General features: G+C 35.9%; 1 protein-coding gene across 1 annotated transcript in view; it reads right to left on the bottom strand.

Annotated features, from left to right (window-relative positions):
* cldni (claudin i) overlaps positions 1-4,054 on the bottom strand; it is a 7,374-nt gene extending 3,320 nt beyond the window's left edge. The window contains exons 1-2 of the mRNA XM_061905596.1: positions 3,828-4,054; positions 2,989-3,121 (exon numbers count right to left, since the gene is read on the bottom strand). Coding sequence (XP_061761580.1) covers positions 2,989-3,120 — 132 coding nt within the window. The 5' untranslated portion in view covers position 3,121; positions 3,828-4,054. The remainder of the gene's footprint in view (positions 1-2,988; positions 3,122-3,827) is intronic.
* Positions 4,055-10,074: the final 6,020 nt, after the last annotated feature.

Genomic DNA, 10,074 nt, shown 5'->3' on the forward strand with positions numbered 1-10,074 from the left:
GTTACCATTTAGTGGTCAATTGTACGGAATATGTACTGAACTGTGGAATCTACTAATAAAAGTTTCAATCAATCAATCAATTTCACCGCCAGAGGGAGACATTTGGTCTCCATGTAAGCTCAGGGAGTGAGTGATTTATCACTGATAAATCATTAAAAAAATTACAAAAATATATTTGAAATGAATTAATAACGACTTTCTAGCATTAAAAAATTTGATTTAAATGTTTTTTTTTTTTTGGTAACAATTTTTTTGTGTCTGCAAATTATTATTTTTTTGGTAGCAAATCCATTATTTTTGTTTGCAAATATTCCTTCATAGAAATTACTTCATGTCGAGTTATACTAAAGTTATATGCTCGTTTTACCGCCAGAGAGAGACATTATGCATTACTTTGATCTCCATGTAAACTCAGGGAGTGAGTGATTCATCACTGATAAATCATTAAAAACATTACAAAAATATATTTAAAAACAATAAAGACTTTCAAACATGAAAATGTTTTGGGTTGAATATTTAATTTGGGTGAAAACATTTTTTTGTGTCTCCAAATTATTATTTTTTGGTAGCAAATCCATTTTTGTTTGCAGATATCTTCGTAGAAATGACTTCCTGTCGAGATATACAAAAGTTATATGCTTTTTTCACCGCCAGAGAGAGACAACATGCATTACTTTAGTCTCCATGGAAGCTCAGGGGGTGAGTGATTTATCACTGCTAAATCATTTGAATTTTTTCTAAAATATATCTAAAATCAATTAATAACGACTTTCTAACATTAAAAAAAGTTTAGTTTTAAATTTTTTTGGGGGGGGGTTGAAATTTTTATTTTTTTGGTAGCAAATCCTTTATTTTAGTTTGCGAATATTTCTTCATACTAATTACTTCCTGTTGAGTTATACTAAATTATGTGCCTTTTGTCACTGTCAGAGGGAGACAGTATGCATTATTTTGGACTGCATGTAAATTCAGGGAGTGAGTGATTTATCACTGAAAAATCATTGAAAAAAATACAAAAATAAATTTAAAATCAATTAATAACGATTTTCTAACACAAAAAAATTTTTGGTTTGAATTTTTTTTTTCCGGTAACATTTTCTTTTGTGTCTGCAAATTATAATTTTTTTGGTAGCAAATCTGTTATTTTTGTTTGCAAATATTTTTTCAGAAAAATGACTTCCCGTCAAGTTATATTTAAGTATGTGCTTTTTTCACCGCCAGATGGAGACACTATGGATTACTTTGGTCTCCATGTAAACTCAGGGAGTGAGTGATTTATCACTGATAAATCATTTTAAAAAATTACAAAAATATATTTCAAATCAATAAATAACGGCTTTCTAACATAAAAAAGTTTTGTTTAGAATTTTTTTTTGGTAGCATTTTTTTTCTGTTTGAAAATTATTTATTTTTTTGGGTAGCAAATCCATTATTTTTCTTTGCAAACATTTCTTCCTAGAAATCTATTTTCTACCGCTTGGAGACCCCGATCGGGACAAGCGGTAGAAAATAGATGGAAGGATGGGTGAATCATTTAAAAAAAAAAAAACTAAACAAATATTTAAAATCAATTGTTAACGACATTCAGACATAAAAAAGTTTTTGTTTGAACATTTTTTTTATTACAATTTTTTGTGTCTGCAAATTATTATTATTTTAAGGCAAATGCATTTTTTTTGTTTGCAAATATCTCTTAATAGAAATTACTTAATGTCGAGTTATAATAAAGTTATATGGTTTTTTTTGTTGTTGTTTTTTTTACCTCCACAGGGAGGCATTGTGCATTACTTTGGTTTCTACGTAAATTCAGGGAGTGAGGAGTTTATCATCGATAAATCATTGAAAAAATACAAAACAATATTCAAAATAAATTAATAAGGACTTTCTAACATAAAAAGGTTTGGTTTGAATATATTTTTTGGTAATATTTTTTTGTGTCTGCAAAGTATTATTTTTTGGTAGCAAATGCATTATTTTTGTTTGTAAGTATCTCTTCATAGAAATTACTTCCTGTCGAGTTATACTGAAGTATATGCTTTTTTTCACCACCAGAGGGAGACATCTTGCATTACTTTAGTCTCCATGTAAGCTCAGGGAGTGAGTGATGTATCATTAATAAATCTTTTTTTTTAAATACAAAAAATATATTTAAAACAATTAATAAGGACTTCCAGACATATAAAAAAGGTTTGGTTTGAATATTTCTTTTGGTAAAAAATGTATTGTGTCTGCAAATATATATATATATATATTTAAGGCAAATCCATTATTTTTGTTTGCAAATATATCTTCAAAGAAATGACTTCCAGTCGAGTTATACTGAAGTATGTGCTTTTTTTCACCGCCAGAGGGACACATCTTGCATTACTTTAGTCTCCATGTAAGCTCAGGGAGGGAGTGATGTATCATTAATAAATCATTTTTTTTTAATACAAAAAATATATTAAAACAATTATTAACGACTTTCAAACTTAAAAAAAGTTTTGGTTTGAATATTTATTTTGGTAAAAATGTTCCTGTGTCTGAATTTTTTATTTATTTTTTAGAAGGCAAATCCATTATTTTTGTTTGCAAATATCTCTTCCTAGAAATGACTTCCAGTCGAGTTATACCAAAATTATTAGCTTTTTTTCCACCGCCAGAGGGAGACATAGTAAATTACTTTGTTCTCCACGTACGAGCCTTCTCTTCCAGGGAGCTTGATTTATTGTAAATAAATCATCCATCCTTCCATTTCCTACCGCTTGTCCCTTATGGGTATGATAATTCATTGTTTTTCATTAATTATTACCGACCTAAGGTGAATATAATGTGGGTTTTCCTGAGGAAAATTCCAAAATATGCGGGAGTAAATGACAAAATGTACTTAATATAGCTATGTTTGATTATTGCTTCCTCCAAAATATTATGATGATGTTTCATAAAACGTTTTTTGTAATAATCTTTTGCCAGCTTTTAGGCCGCACCCCTTTTCCGAATGGTGTTTACCTGTGCGGTGACGATGTTGGCGCCCGTGAAGGAGGACACCTTCCATTTCGGCACGGCGCAGCACACGATGGCGCCGATGAGGCCCAGGACCCCCAGGGCCACGCAGACGATCTGAACTCCCACGGATCCCATTCTGCCCAAAAAAAAGGTCAAAGGTCACCACACTTAACACGAAAATTTCACGTCCACTCTGAGCCAGTCGTGTTTTTGGTTCAACGTCCCCAAAGGCCAGGTTTTCAAAGAGGAGCGTGTCCCGACAGGCTCGACGGCGGCATCATCTCCGCCCAGCGCTCCGAGAGGCGAGAGAACCGCTCCCTTTCTTGGAAAGGAGCAAAATCGTTTTTTTGGAGGAGTTCTAATCAGATGATCTTGGACATTCGTGGAATTTGGAAAAGTGGATTGTGAGAGACTGAATGGAGCTTTGTGGCGAATGACATATTACGTAAGATGCTCTCATGACTCCCTTTGCTCCAAAATGTCCCTGTTAATGTAAGATATCACCCCAAAACTCCAAATCCTCCTGTTGGACAAAAACACTCAAACCGAGTTAGAGACAGGGGGGAAAAAAAAAGAGTGGCCTCAGGTCAGGAACTTAATAGAAGCTGGGATCGTTTGTTTTGATGAATCATCCAAACATTACCATGAATTGATTAACGTGGAGCCCGACTTAAACAAGTTGAAAAACGTATTCGGGTGTTACCATTTAGTGGTCAATTGCACAGAATATGAACTGTACTGTGCAATCTACTAATAACATTTTCAATCAATCAATCAATCTGGTGAAGATGCCCACTGGAAAGAAGAGGAAAGATTGGAAAGCAGCAAAGGGAAGAACCTACCTGGAAGAAAAAAGGTCTTGGTTGGGCGCTGGCTGGTGAAGAGTGTGCAGAGCCAGGGAAGGAAACAAGATGGTGTCTTGCTGGAGGAATGTGAGGTGCAGGGTGGGGCCCCACTCCAGCAGGGGGAGGACGCACCTGAGGACCAGACTGGACTTGTCCTACACGCCAACGTCGACTCCTCTCCTCGTTCTTCTCCGCGCTCAAACAAAACCAAAACAGCACATGCACGGAAACACCGAAGACTTTACAAAATAAATTGGAAAAAAAAAACTCCCAATAAGTTGTTTCTGATCCCAACTCAGGAGATCATTTGGGTCTTGTGATCAGAACCTAATTGACTCGTCTCGTTCTCGGAGGGAAAAAAACTTATTCTAATATGATGAAAAGCAACCATCACGCCAGGAGGCGGGATTTTAGGAAAGTATGGTTGGTTTTTTTTGGGCCGTGATATTGTGGGGAAGGAAACTCCACTGGGACACAACATTAGGAACATATATGCACAGTATTTATCAAATCAAACTTTATTTTTAAAAAGTGATTTTCATTCATAAAATTATGCAATTATGCAGAGTGATTTATAAACTCAAAAACAATAACCCCATGACCAAGACCCCACATCATCACACACACACACACACACTGGTTATCATTTCGAATGGGGACCAAGTTTTTGATCATTACTTGTGGGGACCACCCTTTCTACAGGTTAAAAAAAAAAGAGGTAAAATGGCCACTGCCCAGTTAGCTCATACACGTTTTTAAATTTTAGTCCCACACGCCATTAGACTGGACAACTCCTCTCTTTTTATTCTTATTGTAATATTTCTCTATTTTGTTTCCATTTAAACCCCCATTATTTACTTTTTACTTTTTTAAATTGATCTCAACTCTGTACACTGCTGCTGGAATTTTAATTTTCCTGAAGGAACTCTCCTGAAGGAATCAATAAAGTACTATCTATATATCTATCTAAATGTCTGGATTGATGAAGTAATGTGCTGATCATTCTTACTGGGGACCCTGGGGGGGGGAAATAGTTAACATGGTTTATGGGGACCAAATTTAAATAATTTTGCATAATTCACACACATTTGTACGTGACTACTGAGGACCATTTAAAAAATAAAAAGATCAAATTAAATATGACATGATCCTCAGAATACAGTCCGAGTGCACTACCAGCTACAGCCCGATGAGGGGGCTGCTGTGCAAATGTCTCACACTCAAAACTAAACAGTAAACATGTTTTATGGGCCAAAGCTTAAAAATCCCTTAGGCATCTTCAGAATGGATCTGACTATCATTTAAAAAGGTTTCCCTTCAGGGGACCTGTTTTTTTGTCCCCATACTGTCAGAGGTCCCCTAAACGTGACTGTGTCAACAGAGCGATGTCCCCATTAGGTAAGTATTGCCAGAACACACACACACACACACACACACACACACACACACACACACACACACACACACACACACACACACACACACACACACACACACACACACACAACTACAAACCCTGTTTCCATATGAGTTGGGAAATTGTGTTAGATGTAAATATAAACGGAATACAATGATTTGCAAATCATTTTCAACCCATATTCAGTTGAATATGCTACAAAGACAACATATTTGATGTTCAAACTGATAAACTTTTTTTTTTTTTGCAAATAATCATTAACTTTAGAATTTGATGCCAGCAACACGGGACAAAGAAGTTGGGAAAGGTGGCAATAAATACTGATAAAGTTGAGGAATGCTCATCACACACTTATATGGAACATCCCACAGGTGAGCAGGCTAATTGGGAACAGGTGGGTGCCATGATTGGGTATAAAAGCAGCTTCCATGAAATGCTAAGTAATTCACAAACAAGGATGGGGCGAGGGTCACCACTTTGTAAGCAACTTGTCGAACAGTTTTAGAACAACATTTCTCAACGAGCTATTGCAAGGAATTTAGGGATTTTACCATCTACGGTCCATAAAATAATCACAAAGTTAAGAGAATCTGGAGAAATCACTGCACATAAGCGATGATATTACGGACTTTTGATCCCTCGGGCGGTACTGCATCCAAAACCGACATCAGTGAGTAAAGGATATCACCACATGGGCTCAGGAACACTTCATAAAACCACTGTCAGTTACTACAGTTGGTCGCTACATCTATAAGTGCAAGTTAAAACTCTACTATGCAAAGTCAAACTCATTTATCAACAATATCCTGAAACGCCGCCAGCTTGGCTGGGCCCGAGCTCATCTAAGATGGACTGATGCAAAGTGGAAAGGTGTTCTGTGGTCTGACGAGTCACACATTTCAAATTTTTGGGGGAAACAGAGGATGTGGTGTCCTCCAGAACAAAGAGGAAAATAACTATTCGGATTGTTATAGGCGCAAAGTTCAAAAGCCAGCATCTGTGATGGTACGGGCGTGTATTAGTGCCCAAGGCATGGGTAACTTACACATCTGTGAAGGCACCATTAATGCTGAAAGGTCCATACAGGTTGTGGAGCAACATATGTTGTCATCCAAGCAACGTTATAATGGACGGCCCTGCTTATTTCAGCAAGACAAGTGTTACAACAGCGTGGCTTCATAGTAAAAGAATGTGGGTACTTTCCTGGCCCGCCTGCAGTCCAGACCTGTCTCCCATCGAAAATGTGTGGCGCATTATGAAGCGTAAAATACGACAGCGGAGACCCCGGAATGTTGAACGACTGAAGCTCTACATAAAACAAGAATGGGAAAGAATTCCATTTTCAAAGCTTCAACAATTAGTTTCCTCAATTCCCAAACGTTTATGGAGTGTTGTTAAAAGAAAAGGTGATGTGACACAGTGGTGAACATGCCCTTTCCCAACTACTTTGGCACGTGTTGCAGCCATGAAATTCTAAGTTAATTACTATTTGCAAAACAAATAAAGCTTATGAGTTTGAACATCAAAGATCTTGTCTTTGTAGTGCATTTAATTAAATATGGGATGAAAAGGATTTGCAAATCATTGTATTCCGTTTATATTTACATCTAACACAATTTCCCAACTCATATGGAAACGGGGTTTGTATAAGAACAAATGAATTTATGAGTACAGAGGAGACAGGTGAGTAAACACTATCACAGGAGCAATCTGCTCGAGGAGGTCATCATTTATCACTAAAAAGTCGTTTTCAGTTTCAATCAATAAATCATCCATCCATCCATTTTTTACCGCTTGTCCCTTTCGGGGCCTTGGGGGTTGCTGGAGCCTAGCTCAGCTGGATTCGGGCGGAAGGCGAGGTACACCCTGGACAAGTCGACACCTCATCACAGCAATCAAAGTTCATTCATATAGCACTTAATCACCAGTGATTCAAAGGGCTGCACAAGCCACAACGACATCCTCGGCTCAGATCCCATATCCGGGAAAGAAAAAACTCAACCCAATGGGATACATTGAGAAACCTTGGAGGGGACCACAGATGTAGGAAAATCTAAGTTCAGTTGTTACATTGCATTACCGTGAGTGGGAAATGGTCCCCCTTTTATTTTTACTGTAAAATTCTGGCCACTCAGCTTCCATCACCCCCATAAAAATCCACAGTTTTTGTTTTTACAGTGCATTAGTGTAAATGGAAAAACGGTAGTAATGTTATTTTTACTTTAACATTTGAGTTTAGTTTTTTATTTTTACTGTAAAAGCCATAATATTTGTTTGCAGTGCATTACTGCATATGGTAATATTGTCATTTTACTGTAAAATCTATGTTTGTTACATTTACAGTTAATTTCTGATAGTTAAAAAATCAGTATGATTGTTAGTTTTTTTAACAATAAAATTCTGTCGACTGAGCTGCCAGTTTTTGCAGCAAAATCTGTGGTCAGTTTTTACAGTGCATTACCACGAATAGAAAAGGGTTTAACCAATATTTTTACGATAACATTTTTGCGGCTGAACTGACTTTTTTTTTTTCGCCGTAAAATCTTCAGTCATTTTTTTTACATTGCATTACTCTAAAGGGGAAACTGCACCACTTTTATTTTTACGGTATTTTTTTTTTATTGTATAATCTCCAATATGTTTTTTACAGTGTACAGTTAGAAATAAAACATTTTTCTCATTAATATTTTCTCAACTCAGAAAATTGATAGCACTTAAAAATTGATAGCACTTTTCTTTTTATGGTAAAATTCTGTCCACTGAGCTGAGTTTTTTTTACGGCAAAATCTACGGTCAGTTTTAACAGTTTATTGCCGTAAAAGAAAAACGATAGCACTTTTTTTTATATTAACATTTTGGCGACTGAGCTGCCAGCTTTTACTGTAAAATCCACGGTCATTGTTTTTACAGTTAATTATTGTGAGTTAAAAATTGGAACCACTTACATTTTTTTGGCAATAAAATACTGGCGAATGTTTTTTATGCAGTAAAATGTATGCTTGTTGTGTTTACAATTTGTTACTGTAAATTGAATTTTTTTATGGGAACATTTTGTCAACTTAATGGCCAGTATTTTTACTGTAAAATATACGGTTGTTGTTTTTACAATTCATTGCTCTAAATAAAAATTGGTTCCACATTTATTTTCACGATACAATTCTAGCAAATTGGCTGCAATTTTCTTTTTACTTTTATTATTGTACAATCTGAAGTCGTTGTTTTTACAATGCATTATTGTAAATTGAATTTTTTTTATGTAATATTCTGTCGACTCAGTTAAAAAAATGTTTACCTTAAAATTTACGATTGTTGTTTTTACAAGTATCAATGGTAAATTAAAAGTTTGTGGGACTTTTATTTTTATGATAAAATTCCGGCGACTGAGTTGACTTTTTTTTTTTTTTGAAAACCGTAAAATCTACCGTCGTGGTTATTACGGTGTTACTCTGAATGGAAAAACGGTACCACTGTCATTTTTATCTGACAGTATTTTATTATAAAATCTGACTTTTTCTTAACATTCTTGACCAGGGGTGTCAAACGTACAGCCCGGGGGCCGCATCAGGCCCGCAAACAGGTTTTATCCGGCCCGCCGGATGAGTTTGCTAAGTATATAATGAGCCGAAATTTTTGAATGAAAGAAACTGCTGTTCTAAATGAGTCCACTAGATGTCGCAATAGAAATTATTTGTATCTTTGTAGATGATGCTACATATGTACAAAATAAATAAACCACATGTTAGTGCACCAGTTGAAGAAAATGAGCAAACTACATAAATAACATCCTATAATTTGAGTTTTACATATTTTTTCTGTCTTGATGGATTGAAAAATTAACACCAATGAGTTGACTGATGAACAGTATCACATAATTTATTCAAAAAGTATAAATAACTACAAATAAAGATAGAATGCTATTAACCGCAACATGTAAGTGTAAAAAAACTAAATGATTTGTACAATTTCCGAATGTGCTTGTTCTATTTTTAAACAAAGAAAACAATGAGAAGTTTTCTTTATTTTTAAGTTATCATGCCATGGTTTTACCAGTCCGGCCCACTTGGGAGTAGATTTTTCTCCATGTGGACCCCGATCTAAAATGAGTTTGACACCCCTGTTCAAGACCTTTCTCATATTTACTGAGATGGTACATGTCCCGTTTTCTAATAGGATGCAATTGTGCAATATTCAATTTTGTACAGCAATTTTTGGGTAATAAAGAATAAATAGGTCAGTGTAATGATAAATATGATATGAGCAAAACTTCATAGAGAGAATGAAATACCAGTCGGGGAGTACAAGTGACATAAGCATAGTAGAATGAACAAATGTAGTATATTGGACATTGCTGTAGTCAATGTATAATGAAAGCTACACCTTGTAAATACTTACGCTGTTAAATATATTTTAAGGTCGATTTTAATCGAGTGGAGGAGTTCAAGTACCTCGGAGTCTTATTCAAGAGTGAGGGAAGAGTGGATCGTGAGATCGACAGGCGGATCGGTGCTGCGTATTCAGTAATGCGGACGCTGTATCGCTTCGTTGTGGTGAAGAAGGAGCTGAGCCGGAAGGCAAAGCTCTCAATTTACCGGCCGATCTACCTTCCCATTCTCACCTATGGTCATGAGCTTTGGGTTATGACCGAAAGGACGAGATCACGGGTACAAGCGGCTGAAATGATCTTCCTCCGCCGGATGGCGAGGCTCTCCCTTAGAGATCAATCAATCAACCAATCAATCAATGTTTATTTATATAGCCCTAAATCTAAAGTGTCCTCGGTTCAGATCCCACATCAGGGCAAGGAGAAACTCAACCCAGTGGGATGAC

This window comes from Nerophis ophidion, linkage group LG07 (genome assembly GCF_033978795.1).
Source record: "Nerophis ophidion isolate RoL-2023_Sa linkage group LG07, RoL_Noph_v1.0, whole genome shotgun sequence".
NCBI classification, from domain to species: domain Eukaryota; kingdom Metazoa; phylum Chordata; class Actinopteri; order Syngnathiformes; family Syngnathidae; genus Nerophis; species Nerophis ophidion.